At 40.6% G+C, this 26,396-nt stretch overlaps 1 protein-coding gene across 1 annotated transcript in view; it reads right to left on the bottom strand.

Annotated features, from left to right (window-relative positions):
* The window catches only part of RETREG1 (reticulophagy regulator 1), a 171,545-nt gene extending 159,599 nt beyond the window's left edge, over positions 1–11,946 (bottom strand). Inside the window, exon 1 of the mRNA XM_027868895.1 lies at positions 11,471–11,946. Coding sequence (XP_027724696.1) covers positions 11,471–11,826 — 356 coding nt within the window. The 5' untranslated portion in view covers positions 11,827–11,946. The remainder of the gene's footprint in view (positions 1–11,470) is intronic.
* Positions 11,947–26,396: the final 14,450 nt, after the last annotated feature.

Raw genomic sequence — 26,396 nt, 5'->3', positions numbered from 1 at the left:
ACACACACACACACACACACACACACACACACACACACACACCACACACACAAACTAGTTTAAAAGGAAGGCAGGGTCAAGTGAAGGTTTTTCATATTTGGAAGAGATATGAGTATGCTGTGAAGGCAAATCAGGAAAGAGCTAGTATGATGATGGGTTACAGAGACAGAGGAAAATAGGGAATGTCAGCAAAATACAGACAAAGAGACACATACTAAAACACACCGAGACAAGCAGTAAGAGAATTAAACAGTGACACACATTTAGAATTACGGACAAGCATCCAGGGAAGAGAGGAGGCAGTGGGAATAATGGTGACAGGAAGAGAAATTTGCAAGGAAGACATTCACCTCTACTTCAGAGACCACAGCAAAATAGAGAAGACAGGTCAAGATGGAAAGAGATTATGAGGTTTGAGGTAAGGAAGATGAAAGCACTCACAATGGATGGCCTTGAATTTCTCAGGAAAGTAGAAACCAAGATCATCTGGTGAGAGAAAGAAGAGTAGGGGTGGTCATGAAGGCTGGAAGAGAGAGGAAGTTTGTAACAACCATTACAGGGAGTATCATAGAACATGAGAGGTGATCAAAGAAGAGCAGAAGATCTGTTGTATATCCAATGTTGTATATCAAATTAGAGACTTTGAATTTGTGACGCACCTAAACAACACAGTTCCATGACTTCCTCCAACAGAAATCAGCAATTTGGAAGGAGTGGAAAAAGCAGATGGCTTGGGTGACCAAAGGTCTCCAAGCATTGACACTGTGTGAATAATGGGAACAAAAGGGAACAGGAAATGATAAATAATCTTGCTTCACGAAACAACGGAAAGCAATGGAGGTGAAGCTGAGGCTACAGAAAACTTAGATTAAGAACAAAGTCATATAATTCAAAAAACATTTACAGATAAAGTCAGAAAGACAATAAACTGATGCAAAAGGAACAAATCTGTCAACATTTCTCTAACAATCTATTCGCACTGTGACGTTGAAAATCTGTACAATTTGAACCCAAGTCTATGAGAGCAAAAACTGGTTTTTTCACATATGACATACAAGATTTTGGCCTAGCTTCCAAGAACAGTAGTGATAGTTCCATTGTATTCTGATCAGTCCACATCTAGAGCACAGTTTTCAGTTCTGGGTGCCACATTTTAGAAACAATGATAAGCTGGGAAGCATTCAGAGACCAGATCAGAATGACAAAGACCAGAATGATAAAAAGGCCATGAGATCATGCCAGATACTGAATGGTCAGTTGAAGAAAACAGGAATTTTTAACCTAGAAGAGATGAGATTACCTGAGGGAGGAAGAACATGCTAGTTTTCTTCAGGGCTTTCACAAAGAGGGATTACACTTGTTCTGCTGGACACCAAGGGCAAAATGAGGAATAATCTATAGAAGTGGCAGAGGTACAGATTTAGGCTCCATGCTAGGAAAAACTTTCTAACAATCAGAATATGTAAGGCTGAGTGGACAGCAGTCTTGGAACGCCGTGTGTTCCCCCTCACCAGGAGTACTCAAGGAAATGTTGGATGACCACTTGATAGGTAGAAGTGGATCTTTGGTCAGGCACGGGTTGTACTAGAGGTTTACCTCTAAGATACCTTCCAACTCTGTATTAATTATTTACTTCACCTCAAAACAGGAGTTGTTCAGCAAGCAGAAAATAAAATAATGCATGGAGAATAAAGTAGATAGGTTCAGAACATACCATAATATTCCAGATTTTCCCATTACAGAACTTAAAACAAAATTATTGATGGGGTCCATAAAATCCTATGTCTCAGTGCCGAGGAAAAACAGGCTTCCTTTCCACCCTTCACAATGATCCCATAACATAAACTGTGAGGCTGCCCTGGGTAATCCCCAAGAATGGAATCCTAGATGGTCAGATTTAGGACCCACAGTCATCAAAACAGGTCCTACTCCAGGCACAGAGTAACTCTTAGTCCAAAAAACTTCCAGGTGAGGAGGCCAATTCCAATTCATCCTAACTTCTCCTCCTCCAGGATTCAAAGTAGGCCCACAAGGAGTCTATTTTAGTCTGATTTCACTGCACTCCCCCTAGAATGTATCTGAACCTTCAGACCAGGGGTTCTGTAATGTATGCTTCTGGCAGTCTGGCAAAGGCCATGGACCACTTCTTAAAATAATGTTTTTTAAATGCATAAAATAACATGTGTTGGACATTAAATGTATTGAAATTCAGTTATCAAAATGTTTTAAAAACAAGGTCACGTACAGCAGGTTAAGAACTCCTGGACTGAACAGTACCCAGAATCATTCTTCCAGATCTTTCAATCTGGAATGCCTGGTAAGGCATTTTCACCAGGTAAGTTCCAAAATAAGTCTTTACAGCCGTATCTCTTACTCTCATCTCCCAGGTATTCCTAGGGAATCCAGAACTACCCAGGTAAGTAAGATCCAGAGCCTGAGATCAGCAAAGCCCAATTTCAGTAATTATAACCCCATTATGTTTTTATTTTTTCTTACTGTGTGTAATTTGTGGTTCATATTAAAGAATACTCTTCAGATGTTAAAAATGAGAACCAAATTTATTCTGACATTGATAAATACTGAATTTACTAAATTATTCACAACACTGACATACATTACTCAATAATTTCATGCCAACTGTCAACTTAAATTTTAAAATATACTGCACAATACTTGGGTGGAGGGCTCTCCAGATCCAAAATGGGAAGGTGTTTTTTTTTTCACTTTGCTTACAAAAGATAAAAAGGTCATGACAAAAGCAATTATAAGGTATAATTTTTTAAATTATTCTCTAAATAAATGGATTAAAAGTTTATTCAATTCACTTTGATTTTTTAAAAAACATGCTGAGTTCCTCTTTATGAAAATTTACTACAAAGCATTTCCATAAAAGTTTGTCAGGGCCAATTTTTCATTTTCCTCACAAATTCATAATGGGCTAAATCCTAAACTAACACTTCTTCACATGCATTGTAACAATTGTTCCTTAATGGATATCCTTGTTAAGAGGTGGGGAATTGCATGACTGCACATGTATAACCTACATCAAGTTGCTTGCCATCTCAGGGAAGAAAGAGGGGAGGGAGAGAATTTGGAACTCAATATTTTTTAAAAACTAGATATATTAAAAATTAAAAAAAAAACAAGTCAAACCCCCTTTCAACTGTAAAAACAAAACAAAAAATGTGTAGAGGATCATAAAAATGCGATGCTTTGCCAAAATGTCCCCAAACTATGCCCATTTCCAAAAGTAAAGAAGTAGCACAGGCACTGGAATCTAATTTATACCGCATAAATATCTATGGAGAGTCATGCAGTATTTCAAACTACATATTAGAAATTTAAATGGAGAGATATGGTCTAGTGGAGCAGAGGAACGTGAAGACACAAAAGTTCTATTTCTGAATTGTAACCTCACTGATTGGCTTTGAGCAAGATCTTTGTTTATCATCTAAGGGAAAGATTCATATTTAATTCATTCGTTGAGCATTTTTTGAGTGCCTACTGGCAAAGTACATTAAACAGTAGGGAAGACCAAAAGTAATAAGGCAGCTTCTTCCTTCATGGAGCTCATATTTTCAATTGCAAAGATAAGATGCAAACACACAAGTAATTCTAATGTAAGGCACAAGATGAAAGAATGACCAGAGGAGTATAGACTAGAGGGTTATAGAAGTCTCAACAGGGAAATACTGAACTACTTAAGTACAATGCCTGTGCTAGTCACATACGATGAGAAAAGATAATTGATTTTCGATACTTAAAATCTGAATCAAGTATAGTTTTTTTTTTCCTTCTAGAGCACTATTTCCAACTCCAAGTTATACTATGGACTGGCATGATATCTAAATTCTTTCTATCAGCTACAGAACTGACTGGGACTAGGAGCTAGGAATCCATTAATAAACACTTGTTAACCTGAATTAAATTCAATAGGAAGCAGGAAGTAGATGCCTAGATAAAGGCATGCAAAGCAGGATACAGAGAAGAGTAAGATCAATCAATCAGCAAGTACTTATGAAGTGACTACCATAAGGCAGGCATTGTGCTAAGCACTGAAGACACAAAAATAAATATGAATCACCTCTGGCCTCAGGTAGCTTTCACTCTGGAGAGATTCAGTTTATACAATTAAGTTTATAAAAGGAAATACAATGTAAAGGGGGGACAGTAGGTACTAGCAGTGTGTTTTGCAGGGGAGAGTATTAATCAATCAAGGAGCATTTCTTAAGTGCCTACCCTATGCCAGGCACTGTGCTAGGCACTAGGAATACAAATACAAACAATCCCTACTCTCAGGGATCTCAGAGAAAAATTGCTCATGTAGGAAGTGACACAAGCTGATTTTTGAAGGTAGTTGGGATTCCTATGTGACACAGGAGAAAAGGGAGTGCATTCCAGAAAGGGAGGAAAAACAGTCTATGCAAAGATGTGGTGATGAGATTAAATGTTGTATGTGAAGAAAAAAAGTTTTAATCAGTAAGACAGTTAGGTGGTAGAATCTATAGAGTATTAGATTTGGAATCAGGCGGACCTGGATTCAAATCCAGTCGCAGACACTTAGCAGTTGTGTGACCCTGGGCAAGTCACCTAACCTCTCTCAGCCTCAGTTTCCTCATCTATAAAATGGAGATAATAATAGCATCTACCCTGCAAGAGTGTTGTGAGAATTAAATGAGATAATATAAAGTGCTTTGTAAATATCTAGCTTATCACTACAACTTTTTAAAAAAACATATCCCAGGACTATAGTATGGGAAATGCCCCTCTCAAAGACAAAAATTACATACATAAGAATGTGTATAATGTCCTCTCCCTTAATCTTATACTGTAATAGTCTCCCTGTCCTACATACAGAATGATCATCACCTGAAAGCAAGGGCAGTGATAATGAGACTGCCAATGAATTACTTCCTAAAGTAAAATGTTCTACCCTAGTTAAATGTTATACACTGACAATATTTCCTGATACAGTAATTTGGCTTTATCTATGAATGCAGTGCCACGTTTAACACTTCACGTTTATAGGTTTATAGATTTAGCATAGGTATAAATCTACAATAATAAAGAATGTGATCCATGCTTGAGCAAATCAGAAGCCATTTGGGTGGCTTTCCCCTCAGTTCCAACATAGTCAGCACAGAAAGACCTTCCTGCAGTGCTCTGCACTGGTGATTCACTACTTCAGCTGCAACTCTGACATATAAGTGCTGATAAAATATTTGGAAAACAATTGATTTTTCATCAAAATTTGAAATATAGCATACACTGTAGAACATTAAGACTACATTTTGAAGTATTCAAAATAATACAGAGGAGGATCACACATTGAACAGTGTCTCTACACTGGCATGTCTGTACTGTCTAATCATGCAAACTTCAAAATTGAAGAATTATGCATGAAATCTTCAACCTAAAATAGCACAATGCCAGCTGTAATATTGACTTGAATGCAGTTTTACCTAAACTATGCCAAGACAAAAAAATTTAGATGAAAGAACATGAATGAATAAGAATTTAGTACAAAATTGTCTAATGTGAGGTACATTTGACCTAAAATGGCCAGTCAAGTGAAGTCATATAGTCTAATAGTATTTCTCAGTCTTTTTCTCAAGCCATTGTTCGACACACATACGAACCAAACTTTCAGTAGGTCCCTACTGTAATTCTGTAAGGTTACAATGCCTTGGGCAAGTCATTTCCACCCTCAGTCTGAAAAGACTGTAAAGAGCATTGGATTATGAAGGCCTCTCCCTTCCAGCTCTAAGGCTACAATGCTATGATGCCTGAAATCCTACGTATATGTCCCACATAAACTGAAAATTTTGTACTATTTTCTAATTCATTCCTCTGTATTAGTTTCATTTCCCCAATTATTTTGCAAGATCCACAACTGCACGGTGAGTGGATGATTATAAACAATTCACTCACTCATCAAAGTTGTTACTGTTAAGTGTCTATAAACATGCCATGCAGTACGCTAAGGTAAGGGATAGGAGAATCAGAGCATAGGCCTTTTTTGCAGTATGGTATTGTGGGAAGAGCACCACCCTTAGAATCAACTGAGTTGGGCTTGAATCTCCCAGAGACGACGTTTATCAGCTTCGTGTATTTCAGCAAATCAGGTCAGCTGTCTGAGCTTCTCATCTGTAAAATGTAGACAGTAAAACTGTACTCATCCTACCACAGAGTTCTGGGGAGAAAGCATTTTAATAAATTTTAAGGTGCTACAGAAATGTGAGCTATTAAAATCACTATCATATTATCATTAGTCCTCCCAGTACAGAACACACAGTACGTACTCAATACTTGCTAATCAACTATATTGACTAGGTCACCCAAGAGATGCCAGGATAAAAGTCAAAAAGTCAACATTAGATGAGGGGGAACTACATATTGCTTTCAATACAGAAGGAACCCATCATTCAACATAATCAGCCACTGATACAGCCTCTGATACTCTAGGGAAACTACAGGGTCTGATTTTGTTACATGGGTATAATATTTAATCACTGTTTTAGGTTGCTCCCTCAAATAATCTTTCACTTTGATTCTTCTATTTACTTATATATTACACTTCAAACAGATTTTTCTGATTCTGGCTCCAAATTGCACTGTAGAAACCATGGGCAATGATTATCAGATGCTCAAGTCATATGGCAGATGGGCAAGAGCAGCCCACTGGGGCAAGGAAAACTGGCTTCCCCAGCTAATGAAATGTTTAGATCCATTAATAAAAGTGTAAGTGTCTAGGACAAGGAAGATAATAATTGTACTGTTCAATCACGTTTGAAGGACTGAGTTCAATTCAGTGCAGCTCACTGTAAGAGGAACACTGAAAACCTGAAGTTAAAACAAAGGAGAGTGAAAGAACCTAGAAACCATATCACATAAGGAATGGCTGAAGGAATTTAAGATTTTTAAGACATAGTGGGACATCAGAGGTGTCTTCAGATATTAGAAGGCTTATCACATAGAAGCAGGAGTAGACAGGGTTAGAGATTTAAAGCTAGAAGAGACCTCAGAAGTCATCAGTCCAACTCCCTTATTTTACAGATTAGGAAACTGAGGCCTAGAAAGGTTCAGTGATTTGTCCAGTTATACTAGAAGTAAAGAGAAACTGGGGGCTTGAACCCAGATCCTTGGATTCCTTTGAGCCAGAAGCTCTGGATTTTGGATGTGATATTTCTGGGAGTTTTCCATCTTGGAGTTCCTTTTAGGAAGTGACCAGGGGATTCTTTCTGTTTTCACTTTGTCCTCTGGTTCTAGTAAGTCTGGGCAGTTTTCTTCCATGACTTCTTGAAATATGATATCTAGCCTCTTATTTTATTCAGATAATTTGATGATTCTTAAATTAGCTCTTGATCTGTTTCAATTGTATTTGACATAAGATAACCTTACATGTTCTTTTATCTGGTTCAATCTTTTGACTTTTTTTTTTAGTATTTCTTATTATCTTGCAGAGTCATTAACTTTTGACTATTACAATTTCCAAGGAGTCTGTTACTTGGAAGTTTGTACCTTTTTTGCTAAGCTGTTCATTCCTTTTCCAAGCCCTCCCTCTCATTTCTTTCCAAGTCCTATTTCTCATTTCTTTCCCAGGGCTCAGTATGATTCTGTTTCTTACATCTTTATTGGAATTGTTGTTGGGGGAAGCCAGTGGGGAGGTGAAGCTGGGCTATACTGCTTCCTCCTACTTATCCATCATGGCTGGTCTCCAAGGCCCTAGGATTCCAAATCCAATCTTTCCAGGACATTATGCTGCCTCCAAAAGATGGAATTATTACCAAGAGGTAGATTTGAATTCAATTAAAAAAAAAAACTATTCAAAAGTAGAACTAATTGCGTCATGAGGTACTGACTCCACAATCATGAAGAATGCTTACAAAGTTTCTGACCACCAGTCATGAATGTTGTAAAAATGACTACTCTAGATAGGAAGTTAGATGAAATGTTCTTTTTCAACTTCAAGAGTCCATGATTCTGACTAATTTAGCGTCTTAAAAATACATCATAGTGAGGCAGCTAGGTGGCGCCACCTAGTTCAAATCAGGTCTCAGACCAGACACTTGACAGTGTGATCCCGGGGAAGTCACTTAACCCCACCGCCTAGCCAAAAAAAAAAAAAAAAGACACCATAGTGCCACAGAAGAACTGCCTGAGTGACAGTAATGAGAATGGAGACCCTAGTTCGAGGGACCAATTTAGTTATCTAAAGGGAATCATTTTCTCTACATGTATTTCGGTCTCATAAGCACAAGGATAATATTATACTGCAATGGTTTGAGGAAACATTCATTAAGAAGAAATTGACCTGTACAAAACCTTTTCTTCTGCATTATGTTTTGAAACAGTTCACCACTTGAACATGTCAAAGTTATGTGATGAATCAAAAGGCAAGGGGCCACAAAAGTAAACCTACCTAGTAGGCCATTATACTTTAGCATTATGGCCAGAAATACGACTAATACTTATTCCATAAAAATTCTAAAAGCATTCATCAATACCAGCTGTATAAGAATAATACACATTCAGGATTTGTTTCTAATCAAAACAATATAAATCCAAATATAAATTGGTTTTAAATCCAGATAAATAATGTTATTATTTAAGACAATGAGTGGTTCTCATCTGTGCCTAGGCTTCATTATCTTTTCATAGAAAGAGTAAGGACACAGAATTGAGATTGGGAGGAGAGGAGATAGAAGGGAAAAGCAGAACCTAAGATATGATTTAAGGGCACGCGCACGCGCACACACACAAAATGATGTTTAAAATAAGTTACTGTCATTAACAATGTGGACTTATACTACCTATAGAATTCTTGATGTAACAAATAGATGGAAAGAATTAAACACTAAGGAGTTGAGTAAAATGGGTCAAAAATACAAGAGATCATGACAAGAAAAAAGGAGAAATCGTGACTATTTCAGAATTTGAAGAACAGAAATATTTTTTCTGTCAAACAAAATTCACAACGGAGTACAGTCAGAAATAAATAAAAAAAACAATGGGTAAGTCACCAGTCACAAACAAAAGGTTAATCTAAGCAGAGTACTGATTTTCATTTTTCATTTGATTCATTTAAAAGTTTGATCTAGAAGAGAAAACTCAGAAATCATGTAGCTGAAACCTCTTCATTTTACAGATGAATAGGGCCCAAAGAGATAAGGTGCTTAGCCCAAGGTTACTCATCAAGCTAGTAACTTGGAGAACTAGAACCAGTCTCCTGATTCCCAGCTCGGGTATCTTGATACTACATGTCCCTCTGTCCCACTTCTTATATCTGGAAAATTTAGGATTATTGAATATCAGGAAGTATGTCTGTAATGTATCAAATGCATTGCCTTATAACTTCATTCAGGATGCAGAATGTGATGTCATTTTCAATAGATAACTAACATCCTTAACTTAAGACTTCCTATGATGCCTCACCACAAGGCGGAGGTGTCCCAAGGCTATCCCAGAAGAGCCTAAGACCTCAGGTTCTACCAAGCTAGAAAAGCTTTGAATATTGTCCTTACAATATTGTCTGCATTACTGTTGTCAGAGGACTGGGTCAGCTAAGTGCAGAGAAGCTAATTATCAGGAGGATGGTCAAGAGATAATGATTATTTTTTTCTTCAGCAGCAACTCATGCTATCTACTAAGGTGTGAAGGAGATAACAACCGTCATTAGCGAAGAGAGTACCTATAAAGTCAAATCAAATCTATGAAGTATTGGGAATTTTATTCAGAATACATTTTGTTTCTTCTACTGTAAAAAGAGAAGACTAAACTAGATTATCTAAAACGTTTCTTCTAAACTTGAAATGCTATGGTTGTACTACAATCACGGCTAACAGTTATATAGCAATGTTAGGTTTGCAAAGCATTTTACATGTACACTCCTTTGATCCTCACAACAACCCTATGAGGTAAGTACTATTCTTATCCCCATTTTCACAGAGGAGGAAACAGAAGCTCAATAAGGTTAAGGGACTTGCCAGCATCACGCAGCTACTAAATCAGTCAGATTTCACCTCTTGCTGACTCCAAGACCAGCACTATATTCAATACCCCACACCTAGCTTGCCTAATAATATATTTTTTCTTAATCCAAGTTGCTATGTCACATAGTGACAACACTAGGTAAATATCAGACTCTGATATAGAAAAGAAAAATCTAGGAAAACAAAGCAAAGGCAAATATAACTACAATGACATTACCAAGATGATAGCTCATTTTACCTCAGACATGGTGATCTATCAGTTTCTATTTGCAGAAAAATCTCCTTGGCTTTCAAGAATATCTAGGAAATGGCAGCAGGCTTTTAACTACATTGATAGGCTTGAAAGCTGATTAAGTGCCGATGTGCTCTGCACTATTCTGTACACATCTGGAGTACTATGCTCAGCTGGGGTGACACACTTTCTGAGGGGCACTGACAAACTGAAGCAGTGGCAGAAGAGAATAAGCAAGATGATGAAGGACCTGGAAAAATTATGTCACATGAAGAAGTGCTGCAGGAACTAGGGGGTGGTGCAGCTCCGAAACGACTTTTCAAAGGGAAAGGTTCATCCTGTTCCTCCTAGGACATGGAAGGGCCACACCCTTAGTTATACAGTGGCATTTATTATAACAAGAAATGTTTATTCTGGGTTACACATGTTGTGGTTATTGTAAGGATTCTTAAGATAGCAGAGGAGCACCATTGCTGGAGTTTATGCTGGCAATTTACAGATGACAAAGCACTTCCATAGATTAAAGAGCTAGGTCCTTCATTTGTATGTTTGAAGATGACCCTTTTGGAATTAAACCTGTCGAACAATTCTTAAACAGACCATCCCTGTATTTTCCACTTAATTTTTAAATATTAAAAATATTACACTATTCTAGACTGCATAAAGTCTATAATCTACCTGTTTGCTTGCTTTGTCTGTATTTTCTCATCAGGGAGCAAATCCAGTAAACTGGCTCCCAAGAGAGGAAAAACAAATCATTCAGTCGCTGCCTCTGGTGGATTATGAAAACGGCAGTCCTGAATGTATCCAGTAGTCTGTCTGGATGTACCTGTTGTGATTTGCATTCAGGGACACAAGTTCACGCATGCTGGTTCATGCATCCATGGATGAGCAAGTAGAGACACGTATATTTCTGAAGGCACTACCAATGCGTTTCTAAGCATGCTGGGCACCTAACAGTGATCGATGCATTCTTAGCCGCCGGCCTTCCGGACAGACTTCACGTGGATATGCAGGCAAGTTAATGTGACCATGCAAAATGGGGTGTATGCAACATCTTCCCAGGTAAGCGCTTAGAAGAGGAAAGTTAGGGACTAGAGAGAGGGGGCGGGCGAGGAAATGGGCCTAGGCGGCCCCTCTTCCAACTTTTGGTGCGCTCCTTCCCAGCCCCAGGCTGACACACCTGGCGCAGGTGAGCCGCCCCGCCCCCCCGGTTCCCCCGTGTCCCCCCGGGTCCCCGGCTCACCAGAACAGCAGGTTGGCGCAGACAAAGCCTAGCAGGCTGCGGAGTGGCCTCCGCCAGCTCAGAGCATCCCCGCAGCAGCTCAGCAGCAGCGCCGGCTCCCCCAGCAGCCAAGTGGCCGCGGCCGCCGCCTGCTCTTCCCACGGCCGCCCGGGCTCCGCCGAGCTCTCCTCCAGGGGCGGGGGCGCCCCGGCCGCAGCCCCTCGCTGGGCGTCCGCCGCCGCCGCCGCCGCGGGCGCAGCCGCCTCCTCTTCCTCCTCGGCGGCCGCGGCGGCAGCCGGTGCAGCCACGGCGGCTGCCCGCGCACCGCATCTTCCCTCCTGCTCCGGCTCCTCCTCCAGGGGTCCCAGACTCGCCATCTTCAGTTTCCACTCGTGCTTTCTGGGGCCCGGAGGGACGGCGGAGCCCTGCGGTCTCTGCGGTGGTTGGTGACGGTGGTAGTCCTGGGAGTGCTGGTGGTGTTGCCGCTGCCGCCGCTGCTGCTTGCCTCCGCCTCGGCTCCGAGGCTCCCCGGGGCCAAGAGGGGAGGAGTGTGAGTGGATGCAGCGCGCAGGGCGGCCGGGGGCCGAGGGGGCGGGCGCGAGACTGGCCCGAGGCTGCGGCGGGGGCTGCGGGCGGCGGCCGCGCGCGGAGCCGCTGATGGGGGGGGCTTGTGACGTCACAGAGCCCGGGCTGGCAGCGGGCCGCTCCTGGAGGGCAGGGCTGCAGCCGTCTGCCCCACACCGAGCCAGCTGATAAGGTGGGCAGACTGTGCCGGCAGGGGAGGAAGTGGGTGTGGCCAGGTTAGCCGGAGACCAGCTGGGAGATGCAGCAGAGAGACATAGCTGGGGAGTGGCCTGCATGCGTCCTAATTGGGGGTAGCTTGCAAATAGGGTGGGAGAGCGGGTTGGCTTTGGGAAGGCAGTGGCGGGGTGAAGCGGGAGGACTTCCTGGGAAAGTTAGCTTGCTGGAAAAACGGTTGGTACGCCCGTCAGTATGAAAGAGAAAACCCAAGCCACCCTTCCCTGGGCTCCCAATGATTCAACAATTTTTACTCTTTGCTTCCATTCTCAGAGGCGGATAAACTGAAAGGTGACGTTGACCTCTTCCCCCTGCCAACCACCCTTCCCATTACGTAACCTGGAGAAAAAATCACGGAAGGGCTTGCCTCGTATTAAATTCAGTCTCGTGGAGGATATCCATTTATTGGAATGGGAGACCAGGCCAGAAGATGTCAATCCTCCAGCTGACCAAATTGCTTCCTCTGTTTGACACTGTAGGAAACAAGGCTGTGAGTGATGAGAAGAGTGGAAGCCGAATGTAGGACAGGTGGATGAAGGAGCAGTGGGTGGAAAGAAGCAAGAGACCCAGAAGGGTGTGTACTTGTGATTCCTGGCCCTTAATCAAGGTGTCCAAGGACTTAACTTTTCTGGGCCATGATTTTGTTTGTTCCTTGGAGGTGGGTGGTGTAAGATGGAATAAGTGTCCTATATAAAGATACCAGGAGGTACACTTGCTTTTGGAAAAGGAACCGCACCTGTTATTTCACTGGAGAAACTTCTTTTACCAGTGAAGGTTGACACTTCTCAGCAACTGAGCGTCTTAGAAGGTTACCTGTATCACTGAGAAGTAAAGTGACTTCAGAAGCAAGACTTGGACCCGGGCCTTTCTGGTTCCATCCACTAGACCCCACTGCTCTCATATATGTATCAAATTAATTGCAGAGGTTGGAATATATCCTAGGAATCCTAATTCCTACCCTTCCCTGGTCGTGGGCTTTATCTAATGACTATGTAACCGGACTTTTGAATGGCAGTTGAGAGAGAATGGCATTCTCACTTAACCAGGTACACCTGTTCTTTTCCCATTTCACTCCATTTCCTTCTCTATTATTTATGAGGTCCAGAGAGAGAAGCTTCCCCAAATTAGGGAGCAAGTGGAAGCAGTCACTTCAGGGCATTCGTTTGATGGATCTTATGCTATTGCAATCAGACCATTGGGGTATTCTACAAATTCCATTCAATAAGCTTTGTATATGCTAGACAACAAACAGCCCCTTTCCTCAAGGTACTCACATTCTGTTGGGGGAAACAGGATAAGTGCCTGGATTCAATGGCAGGGGATAATACTCATTTGGAGGATTAACATGCCTGTTAAAAATCAATATCATTACATTATAGTCATACTTCACCTGTTAACTTGAGATTTAAATTTTTTTTCTTTTGTTGCTATTGATGCCATTTGTTTATACATCCCATCTGTTTTCAAACATATCTCTGCACCTCTCCACTCAGGTATCCCTTGTAAAAAAAAGATCTTAAAAAGAATTTTGTTTTTATTCTTTGTTGTAAGGGCTATAGATTACTTTGTGGGAGAGAAACGTATTCAGAAATGAAGGCTGTATGAAAACAAAACATAGCCATAACATTTAAAATAAAAAGGAGGAGGAAAGCAATTCAACAAAAATTAGCATATTGACCATATTTGAGAGTATTTGTAATATTCCATACCCATAATCCCCCAGAAATGCAGTAAAGGGAGGGAAGTGAATCATCTCATCTTTTCTTAGTCTAAGTTTAGTCATTTTAACTATACTATTCAGTTTCACTTTTTCTTTCCATTGATGTTTTTTAATGGTTCAGTCTACTCCAATTCTTTGCAGCCCTGTGGACCATTCTACCCATTGGGTTTCTTGGCCTTACTAAGTGGTTTGACATTTTCTTTTTCAGTGAGTTAAGGCAAACAAAGAAAGCTTAAGTGATTTTTGGAGTCACACAGCTAGTAAGTGTCTGAAGCTGGATTTGAACTCAGCTCTTCCCGACTCCAGGCCAGTGCTCTATCTGCAGAGCCATGGAGCTACCTCACCCATCATTATAGTCACTGTGTATATTGTTTTCCTCATTTTGCTAATTTTACTCTGCATGAATTCTTATGTTTTCACAATCTTCTCTAAATTCTTCCTATTTTTCAGTCTTCCCATTCCTCTCTGAATTCTTCATATTTATCATTTTACCTCATAGTACAGTAATAATACCATTTGTTTGTCTCTTTGCCCATTTCATTCCTTTTATTTTCAAATCTTTACTTCTCAGGTCTTGTTTAGCACTTGCTGTTGTATGTTTCTGAGTAGTCACCTAGGGAGGCTTACTCCAAAGCCGCTGATATAAATCAAAGCCTTATTGGAATTCCTCTCAGAAAATGCCTTCAGAACTACTTCACATTCTTTTGAATATTCTCAATGATGGTAAATCTTCACTGAATGTGGGTCTGATTTTTGAAAAGGTCAAAAGCCATTCAGAGTGAAGTTTGGCATAAGGACATAAGATCGCTGATTTAGAGCTGGAAAAAGACTTTACAGTCAATGAATCCACCCCATTCATTTTACAGATGAAGAAGTTGAAGCAATGACTTGCCCAAGGCCCTACAGGAAGTAAATGGGAAAGCCATGTGTTAAGCAAGCAGCAAACATTTATTTACCCACACTGTGTGTGATGCAGTTAGGTGGTACCATCTTTTGTTTTGCTTTTGTTTTTAAGTTTGACTATAAAATGCCAACACTGGTTTGGTTTTGTGGCTCGTGAACTAGCTGAAAAAAAGATGAAAGTACTTAATGCTTCAAACATACTTGGAAAATGTGTGGATAAAAAAAATGATTTAAAACCTGATTTAATAACAACACTACCCTTCAAAGTCTGCTTAAATAAATCTTTCCAGAACATTGTCATCAACATGTATTCTATCCACAGACATTCTGAGTTAGTCCAAAATAGCATCTTGTCATTAAGTAAGTTATCTTTCTCCTCCAAACATCTTGTTCAACTCAAATTTACCAATTGTAGCCCACAATCAGAAATGAGAGGAAAAGTAGCCATAGACAGAATATAACTGTCATTTTTAGAAAATCAGCATTTTATTGAACCCTGCAAGAGTGTATTCATACACGAACACACACACACACACACACACACACACAACCAGCCCCTACCAGTTTGGAGAGTTGCTACTGGTAAAGGATTTTTAATAGTGCTATTGTCCTAATTATAACATGCTGATTTCTCCTCCTTTCAAAAACTCCCTTCGGTCCACATGTTTTTGACTTATTCTTTCCCATCTAGGCTGTTGTTGGTAATCACCTTAACCTAATTTTTGCCTATATAAAAATATTGGGCATGAGTAGGAGGAAAGTACAATGTAATTTGCCCCAGCCCCAAATCCCTGGAGTTGACCAAGGGACCCAAACACCATCTCCACCGCAATCCATCCCAAAGGTAGCCAAACCTGTTTGCCAGTAATACTAGATGAGTGTTGCCTAACTCTACTAATGACTCTTAGGACCACGTAGGTTGCTGATTCCTCAATTGAAGTACTGCCCTTGACTATTCAGTAAGGTATATGTTTATAATTTTAGCTGACCCTTAGACCATTGAGGTGAGATTAAATCCTGCAGTGCACAATATAGAAAAGACCACTTTGTTTTTAGAGCTATATAAACTATATATCATTAATTTTGTTCAGAAAATTTATCACCATAGTCATAAAATGTGATGAAATTGATAAATAATCCACTGGATCATCTCAGTGATGTAAGTATTCCCTCCAATAAGCAAATGGACAACTCATTCACACTTGCCTTTTCTGTCCAGTTCTGTATTCTGATTTTTTGTTGTTGCTGTTGAGTCATTTTTCATTTGTGTCCGATTCTTCATGACCTCATTTGGAGTTTTCTTGGTGAAAATGCTGGAATGGTTTGCCGTTTCCTCTATTTCATTTTACAGGTTAGGAAACTGAGGCAGGCAGGGTTAAGTGACTTGCCCAGAATCATACAGCTAGTAAATATGTGAGGCCAGATTTGAACTCATGAAGATGAGTCTTTCTGATTCCAAGCCTACCACTCCATCTACTGCACCACCTAGCTGCTCACTCAACTCGATGTGCCTCCATCAGCTCTGAGTAATTGAGATGCATCCTAGGTCTTTGGTCCATAAATAGCCTTCAAAGCATCATAAAAGCACTTTGGATTGTTACTATCAGTGTTCTGCTTTTCTTATTGAGTCAAGAATTCTATATCTCTCTAATCCTCTCTTGCACTTTACTTTTGATGGAGTTAAACCCTGCTTTCTTAGAGATGGATGAATTACCCTCGTGGTAAACCCTGTGGAGTTCTTGTTTTTCAGTTAGCAGCTTCTGAATTTCCCCATTATTTTTGTCAAACCGATCTTGATGTTTGCAAGTGTTCTGGCCCGGATGAGTAAATAACAGTGCTGTACACCAAATCTCCGAAAGCTGTTCACTCCTTTTCTGCTCCACTGTTGCCAGCGACATGTTGGCTCAGCTTTCCCTACAAATTAGAACTGTTCCCTGGGGAGAAGTACTCTAATCTGTTGACATTAAGTCTTCTGGTGGTCATCTTGCCTTGAGGCCACTGCTTTTGTTGAAAGTGAATATTTAGTAACAGGATAAGTCTGTGATCAGTCTATCACTCTGCGCCACACATAGCCTTTGTCACTCTCACATCATGTATATCTCTTCAACTTACAATGACATATCTATTAAGTGCCAATGTTTGCTTCAAGAGTGCATTGATAAAGTTTTATTGCATTTAGGTAAATGGAAGAGAGTTTTGGTCATGAGAAGGTCATGACATGTACAAGTGTAAGTGACCCTTGCTGTTGCTGTTTCCAACTCCATTCCTCCCAAGGATTCCCTTGTCTGGTAGTCTGTGCCTATTCTTGCATTAAAGTCACGCAGAATTATAAGCTTGGCCTCTTTTGGCACATTGATGATAAGAGTCTCCAGGTCTTCACAGATTTTTTTCTTTGACTTCGTCAGGGTTCTTCATGATGGGAGCATATGCATTGATGAAGGTGGCATGGCACTTTTCCTTCAAGTGGCAATCGCATTGTCATGAGTCTGTCAATCGCTCCTTTTGGTAGGCATATAAGCTTATTGACTAGATTAGTTTTGATTGCAAAACCTACACCAGCTTCACGGAGCTCCCCTTCACTTTGGCCACTCTAGAAAAATGTGTATCCAGTTCTGATTTTGGTAAGCTGTCCTTCATTTGCCAGCCTTTTTTTTTTTTTTTTTACACAGGGTTGCCATTTGGATGCAATACCTGCTGAGTTCTGTCTCAGTAAGAGCTGTTCATCTTTCAGGTCTACTGGATTTTGTGTTGTCCATAAGTATGTGCACATTCCATGTACCAATGGTGAATGGAATCATCTTTACAAAAAGTTTTTGTACATTTTTTTGTGTTTTGACTGCAGGGCAGGATCCTCACCTGCCAAGTGAAACAGGCTGGGGTTGGGTGAAGCAGATAATTTTTAGAGCACCTTTTTCTAGCCCCTTCCTCACACCAGGAGGTGAGCAGTGCAGTCCCTTAAAAAGGCTACTCACATACCCAGGGAGCTGCCAAATCCCACTGCTGCTTCTAGTGAGAAGACAACCCTATGGCCTGGGCTGCCTGTGTGCAGGGTTGTGACTACAGTTCTCAGTGTATCCAAACCTACTGCTTTGTCCCTTGCCTGTTGCCACAGGACTTTGAGATAGGTAAATATGGTAAAATGGTATGGGTGATGTCTTTTGATTTGCACACAAATTGGATTTAAGTGAGGCAAAGTTACATGAAATCCACTCTTTCAGAGTCATCAGAGTCCACCGGCAAGATAAAGTGATAACTCAGGATACAATGGGTGACCTTGATGTCTCCAATATCTAACCAAGCTCTTAAGTGCTCCACAGCACCTGCTTCATCCATCTTCATGGTCACTGAAACAAATTATTCCCAGCCACCCATTCCTCTGGGGGAAATCTTCCCATGCTTGTGGTAGACACCCCCTTATTCACTGAAGGGTTTGAGACTCCTCAGTTACCCTCAACCTGGTTTAGCCCGATTTACCATGGTGTGACTGACACAGATGCTACAGCTTCTTGGAGTCACAGGTATGAGTTGGGTGAATAAGGTGGACCCCAAAGGTGGAAAGCAGCCCTGAAAAGGGCCAGTGGCCCTCACACCAGAGATACTAGTCTTCCTTGAGTACACCCTGCACCTCTTTCTGAGGCTAAGAGGGTTAAGTGACTTGCCAACGGTCACACAGTAATTGTCTGAGGCTGGATTTGAACCCAAGAAGATGAGCCTTCTGACTACAGGCCCAGTGCTCTATCCAATGCACCACCTAACTGCCCAAGAAAGAAAGGAAAGGAGGGGGGGAGAAAAGAAAAGAAAAAAGACGGGAAGGATAGGAAGAAAGCAAAAAAGGAGGGAAGGGAAGGAAGAAAAAAGGAGAGAAGGAAGGAAAAAGGAAAGGAAGAAAGAAAGGAACACGATTATTAAGTTTGTACTATGTACAAAACATTGTGTAAGCACTGGGGAATAATGGAAACACAAGATAGTCCCTAATCTTGAACTCTTTTTTTTTTTTTAAGGCAGTTGGGGTTAAGTGACTTGCCCAGGGTCACACACAGCTAGTAAGTGTCAAGTGTTTAATCTGAGGCCGGATTTGAACTCAGGTTCTCCTGACTTCAGGGTCCATACCCTATCCACTTCGCCACCTAGCTGCCCCAGAAGAACTCATGTTTTAACGGAGGAGACAACATACAAGGTTTCAGAAGCAAGTCAGATGAGAAGGGAAGGGAAGAGAACAAGCATTTATTAAGTGCTTACTGTGGGCCAGGCACTGTGCTGAGCTCCTCCGATTCTCACCACAACCCTGGGGGGTAGATGTTATTGTTATCCTCATTTTATAGTTAAGGAAACTGAGGCAGATTGAGATGAAGTGACTTGCCCAGAGTCATACAGCTGTTGAGTTTCTAAAGCCGCATTTGAACTTGCAACCTCTCTGACTCCGGGCCTGCCACTGTATCCACTGTATCTAGCTGTTCTGTGCAGATGGTGAGGCCTAGGGGTCTTTAGGGTTTCTTGAGCAAACCAGATGGTAATGCATCTTCTTTAGTATCACTTCCATCAATAAAACCGTATCCATTTCTGATGTTGAGCCATTAGACAGCAAAAAAGTCATTAGTAGTGAGAACTTCCTTTTATGTGTCTTCCTTCAGTAGCTGTGGTCTCTGAGGGTTTTGATCTGTATCAGTGAAAGGAGTCATTTCCATTCATGAAATCACAGGTCAAAGTGAAAGTACACTAAAATGTGCTGAAAGGAAATAACTTTTAATATAACTATAGAATGTTAAAGCCAAAAATGATTTTAATCCAACCCCTTCACTTTAAAGGTGAGGAAACTAAGGCCCAAAGTTGAATAATTAGTTCCAGAATCTGAACAGGGAGTCAAATCTTTTGCTTTCTAATGCTCTTCTTTCATTCATACCATGTATCTTTTTTGGGGGGGTGGTGAGGCAATTGAGGTTAAGTGACTTGCCCAGGGTCACACAGCTAGTAAGTGTCAAGAGTTTGAGGCCAGATCTGAACTCAGGTCCTCCTGACTCCAGCACCAATGCTCTATCCACTGTACCACCTAGCTGCCCCCATACCATATATCTTGAGAACAAATTATATATGATTTAGTCTTCTGTGTAGCACCTTGCTTAATATTTGTAGTAACCTTGTATTAGTTGTTAAACATCATCTTACAACAGTAGGATGTGTTGCAAAATGTACAAATTATGAGTACACCAAATGGATTACCAAAATATGTTTAAAAGTCTTTTTCTTCTTTAATTATGCTTCTGCATGTTAGTTAGGCCTCTCCTCCTGAACTCTACTGCTATCAGTCACTATTACCATAGTGAAAGCTGTTGTCAGCACAAACCCAAGCTAGTTCATATAATTTGCAAGTTATTATCTTTCCTTTAATGATAGTATATCCCACTATCATTAATCTTTTACATTTTATATCTCACTATCGTAAATCTTTTACATTTTAAAGTACTCCAAAAAATCTGGTACCAGAATTTATTTATTTATATATATGTGTGTGTGTGTGTGTGTGTACACATATATATATACATATATATGTACACAAACATAGAGAGAGAGAGAGAGAGAGAGAGAGCAGGGTGGATGTGTCTGGATTTGTCTTCTTCACCACTAACTTCTCATAATTATTGACAAAACAAAACCATACTATAGTAACAGAAGGCACCCTATTACAACTAGGCCAGTGCTGCTAGGCATTTGTCTTTGATTATCTTTTTAACTCTAGAAAAGCTTATTCAGTTCTAAGACACTATGTTAAAAATAACATTTACCATATTGGTAGTAGAGACTCTATTCTCAGGTCACAGGAAAGAAGCATGTACTGTTGTCCACTAAGTGGTTCACTGCTGAGGGAACCCTGACCAATCAATCAATTATTCAATCAATAAGCATTTGTCCTATACCAGGGTGGGAACCTGTGGCCTCAAGGCCACATGTGGCCCTCTAGGTCCTCAAGAGTGGCTCTCTGACTGAATCCAAACTTCGCAGAACAAATCCCCTTCATAAAAGGATTTGTGCTGTAAAACTTGTACTCAGTCAAAAGGCCGCACCCAAGGACCTGGAAGGTCACATGTGGCCTTGAGGCCTCAGTTCCCCACCCCTGTCCTATGCCTTTTCCCCCCCTTCATGGCTAAACTCCTTGAGAAGTTTATACTCCTCCACTTCCTCTCTTCTTATTGTCTTCCAAATCCTTGGCAATCTAGCTTTCACCCGCCATCATTCAGATGAAACTGCTCTCTGCCAGTGATCTTTTAATTTCTAAGTCTAATGGCCTTTTCTCAGTTTTCATCCTTCCTGACCTCTCTGGAGCCTCTGACACTGTTAAACACCTTATTTTCTCCTCTCTGGGTTTTTATGACAGTTCTTTCTCCTGATTCTCCTCCTTCCTCTCTGTCTCTTTTACTGGTTTTTCATCCATGCAGTGCCCTCAAATCATGGGTATCCCCCAAGACTCTTATCTCCTGTTCTTTTTACTCCATGCTATCTCTTTTGTTGCCCTTACTTGTTTCCATGGCTTCAAATTATTATCTCTGTGTAGAAGACTCCCAGATCCATGTATCCATTCAAATGATTCTCCTGAGCTAAAATCTCCCATCACCAACTGCCTTTTGGCTCAAACTAGATGTCCCATAGGTATCTCAGACTCAACATATCCAAAATAGAATTCATTATCTTTCCTCCAAACCCACCCCTCTTCTGAATTTCCCTACTATTGTTGAAGGCACCACCTTCATCTTGGTTACTAGGCTCATCCTCTCTGTGTCAAGGTCATTACTCATATCCATATCATTGCTAAATGTTGTTATTTCTACCTTTCCAACATTTCTTATATATGTCCCTGTCTCTACACACACACACACACACACACACACACACACTCGTCCTTGCTCAGTCTCTCATCCTTTCTTGCCTGAACTATTGATAAGCCCTAATTCTTTTTTGTTTGTTTTTGTTTTTGTTTTTTGGTGAGGCAATGGAGTTGTAACTTGCCCAGGGTCACACAGCTAGTAAGTGTCAAGTGTCTGGTCTGACACTGAATTTGAACTCAGGTCCTCCTGACTCCAGGGCCGGTGCTCTATCCACTGTGCCACCTAGCTTCCCCTAAGCCCTAATTCTAATTGGTTTTCCTGCCTCAAGTCTCTCCTTACTCCAAGGCATCCTCCACTCAGCTGCCAAAGTGATTTTTCTCAAGTATAGGTTTGACAATGTTAGCCCCCATTCAGTAAACTACAGCAGCTCTTCATCATCTCCAAGATCAAATAGGTGCTCCTTTGTCATTTAAAGCTCTTCACAACCCACTAGAGTGGTTTACATTTCCTTCTCCAGCTCATTTTACAGATGAGGAAATTGAGGCAAACAGGGTTAAATGACTTGCCCAAGGTCTCATTTGAATTGTCTTAGATTCTGAAGATCACCTAGCAGGATAAGATACCAGATACTAATGGCCTTTCTCAAACTAAACTGCCAAGCATTCACACTCTACTACAGAGAGCACAGCCATGGTGGGTTGTTCAAAATGACAAATGTACACTTGCCAAAAAAGACTATTTTATGGAGTGCTCATACGAGACAAGTGCTCACATGGTCAGAAGAAGTGATACAAGGACACTCTCTAGTCTCTCTTAAGAATTTTGGAATTGATTGTGTGAGATGGGAGACACTGGCACAGGACTGTTCAGCATGGCGTGCCCACATCAGAGAAGGTGCTGTGGTCTATGAAGGAGCAGATTTCCAGTAGTTCAAAAGAAACGTAACCCTATTCCCAAAGCCCATTTGTAAGGAACTCTCTCCTCATTGGTAGAGATGAGGACAGGTCCCATCTCTCCCAGTGGGACAGGTCCTTCACTCTTTATTGTCGGGTATATATTCTCCTATGTATATACCTTCTCTGATTTCTGTTTGGCTACAGATTTGGATAAGTGGGTTTTCTTGGCTAAGTACTACGTTCATTATGAGACTGGCGTTTGGTAGGAAAAAGGTCAAGCCTTGGATATAGAGCTTGGGGTCCTTCTCCCCCAGTAACTGAAACAGCGATCAAAAGTTAGGTTGAACATGATCACAGTCCCTAGAATAAAAAAAAAATTTAAGGAAGCAGATTTGATCGCTATAATTCTAGACCAGTACCCTAAGGAGAGTAGAGTGGTCATCCTATGGCCCCAACTTCCTGCCTTTCCTCCTGGAAGGAATTAAAGTCTTCTATAGAGAAGTTCGGGAAGAAAAAAGTCTAGTGCTATCTACTCTGCCACTCTTTGAGCCACATGAAGACATTCCCGTGCTAAATGTGGGGGTAGGGGAAGGGAGAGAGGGAATGAAGCTTTTATGTTCCATTTGTAATGAGGGATAAGGAGGTTTGACCCTCTCCTAGAATGAGCATCTTAGAGGCTGCAGTTCCCTGTAGGAAGCAAAGACCTAGGCAGGGAGGAGAGAATCAACCCCTTGGCGCTTGAGTGTTCCTGACTCGGTCCATCATTGTGTCTACCAAGTTACACTGTCTCCTTTCCATCTCCCTCCACCCACGAACTCCACCTTTCCACAAAACATGCTGGGGGCTACTTTTTCTGTTCCAAGGACATGGTACATAGCAATTTTCAATTACATATATAGAAAGGAAGCAAAGTTTCTAAAGTGAGGGAAGGTGACAAGGAGAAATAAGAGTTTCCCTAGAATTACAATGAACAGCCTAGCTAAGGGGAATAGAAGTAAGTTCATTAACTTTCAAAAGATAAGAGCCCTAGGATATAAAGAGATTCAGAGAAGCCAAGGAAGACTTGTATAAATTGATGCAAAGTGAAGTGGGCAGAACCATGAGAACAATTTGTGCAGTGATTACCACATTGTAACAAGAAACAACTTTGGGGGCAGCGAGGTGGCACAGTGGATAGAGCACCAGCCCTTGGACTCAGACACAACAATCACTAGCTGTGTGACTCTTGGCAAGTCATTTAACCCCAATTGCCTCACCAAAAAAAAAAAAAAAAGCAAGAAAGAAACAACTTTGGAAAATTTAACTAATCAATCAATCAAAAGTATTTTACTAAGTGGTTACTATATGCCAGACACTGTGCTAGGTATTTCAGATACAAATAGAATGAAACAGTCCCTACTTGAAGAGCTTACATTCTAATGAAGGAAACAACAATTACATAATATGTATATATACATAGATGCATATGCATGTATACATATGTGCAGCATAAATATGTACAAAGTGTTAACTACAAGGTAGTTTAGGAAGAAGTACACTAGCAATATAGAAGTGGTGACTGAGCTGCCTATTAAACAAAGAGAGGGGATTCCATGAGGCAGAGGTAAAAAGGCAGTGCATTCTGGGTGTGAGGAATGGCCGGTGTAGAGGCCTGGAATGCTGTGTGGATCAGAGAGAAGGCCAGTATGGCTGGATCTCAGAGTGGGGGAGAGAAGTAATGTCTAGTGAAGCTGGAAAGATCTGCTGAAGCCAGATTGTAAAGGGCTTTAAAAATCAAACAGAAGAGTTTTTATTTTGTCCTCCAAACAGTGGGAAACCACTGAAGTTGGCTGAGTAGAAAAGACATGTGGTCATAACTGCACTTAAGGAAAATTACTTTGGTGGCTGTTATAAGATGGCCCAGAGTGGGGGGGAAATTTGAGGTGAGAAGACCAGAGAAAAGCTGTTGCAATAATCGAGGCAAAAGGTGATGAGAGCCTGAATCAACCGACAGCAAACTCTCTGGTATCCATTACTCACTATTGTTTCATTTTTATCTCTTTTGAAACCATTTAGCTTGGAAAATTTGTTTGAAGTCAAGAGCTTTTCATATACTTTATAGCCCTGTATGTGGTAGGTGCTCATTCAATACACTTCTGATTTATTGAGATACTAAATCATTACTAAATTATTATAATTACTATTAATGAGTTTAAATTATAGTTATAAATATGCATTTAAACTATATAATTTTATATTTAAAATATATTTGTTAATAATGAATTACATAAGTAATTACTGTTCTTATAATTTAGTAATGTTACTAAATTATTATTGGAATACTAAATTTACTTTATGTTGAGAAATCCAAGTAAAATGCCAGAGGAAAAGCAAATGTCAAAATACATTTTAATGAAGTGTCAGTATTCAGATAGTTTCACAAGGAAATTATTCCAAACACGTCACCAAAAAGGACAATCTGCCATCTGAGCTCTCACAGATACCTAGCTGCACCATAACTAGGCATGCCTAAGTGATCATTAGTCATGGTAAGGCTTTGTAATATTTATATCCATCTTCTAAAAATGTAAATGTAACAGGTTGGTCCTGTCAGCACTCAGAATCTTGGAGATTTAAACCTGTATTAAGAACTTGGGGCAGATGAAAGGAATTATCCTACAGGCACATCTTCAATCACCCAGCACTCGGCTCTTTCTGTTACTTCCCAGGCTTTATGCAGGGTTACTTATCAGAAATTATCAGTCACTCGCTGGGCTAGCTTGAATCCTAATGTTACTCCTTCTGTCTATCAATCAGTCAACAAGAATTTACTATACTCCAGCTAGCAGGTGCTATGGATGGAAATACAGTCCCTGACCAGAAGGCGCAGCAATCAGCTACCATTGAAGGAAAAAAAATTTCCCCAGTATTAGGGTTAAAATTCCCCAGTACTTGGCAGTTCCTATGGAAACATTTTACAATGAAACTTTCAACATAGAAGTGGGGGACTAGGGGTGTGTATGCTATATATACTGCCAGAATGTGGTCACTATGTTGTTTACTTTTGTTTAGTTACTTTTCTTTCTAAGCTCATAGGGCAGAGATGGGAGTAGGTGAAAATATGTGGAAGTAAGTGTGATATAAAAACAAAAGGAACCAGCACCACTTATTTTTTAAGTAAATTAAAAATAAAAAGAAACATTACCTGACTGTCATTGTGGAAGCACAAACCTCTAAGGGACCTTAGAGGTCCCTTCAAGTTCTAGATTTATGATCTTATGATTTTAAGGGAAGGCATACCAATATATAAAACCAGGATCAAAATCGTCAAAGAATATGAACCTCTCTTGTCTCAGTTCTTTCACCTGTAAAATAAGAGGGAGTAGACGGGGGACTAGTTGACTCGAATGTCCATTCCAACTCTAATCTATGATCTCATTGTCAAACAGTTTTCAAAATAATACTTACAAACTATGAACAACCACATGAAAAGATGTAATTTTATTGCATGCTTGTGTCCTGGGCTGACCTCTTCCTGCTTTCTAGGAGACAGAAATCATTCCTGGTCCTAGGCTGAACTGTTCTGGATTGCAGGGAACTCTTCCTGTCTGTAGGAGACTTAGAAGCTTCTTCCTGCTCATCCATCTATCCCCTGGCCTGGCTTACCTGAAGGGATGGGAGAGAAACACCATACTCACCTCCCAATCCTCATCTTCTGCCTGAGCTGCCTAACATTCTGAGAGGACTCCACCCAGAGGTAGAAACCTTTAGTGGTGTTAATAGCCCATCACCTGAATTCATTCATCAATGATTAACAAAGTCCCAAACAGTCA

This window comes from Vombatus ursinus, unplaced genomic scaffold (genome assembly GCF_900497805.2).
Source record: "Vombatus ursinus unplaced genomic scaffold, bare-nosed wombat genome assembly UNPS02014791.1, whole genome shotgun sequence".
In the NCBI taxonomy this organism is placed as follows: Eukaryota; Metazoa; Chordata; class Mammalia; order Diprotodontia; family Vombatidae; genus Vombatus; species Vombatus ursinus.
The sequence above is the reverse complement of the archived record's forward strand: the minus strand, read 5'-3'. Positions and strand labels throughout refer to the sequence as shown.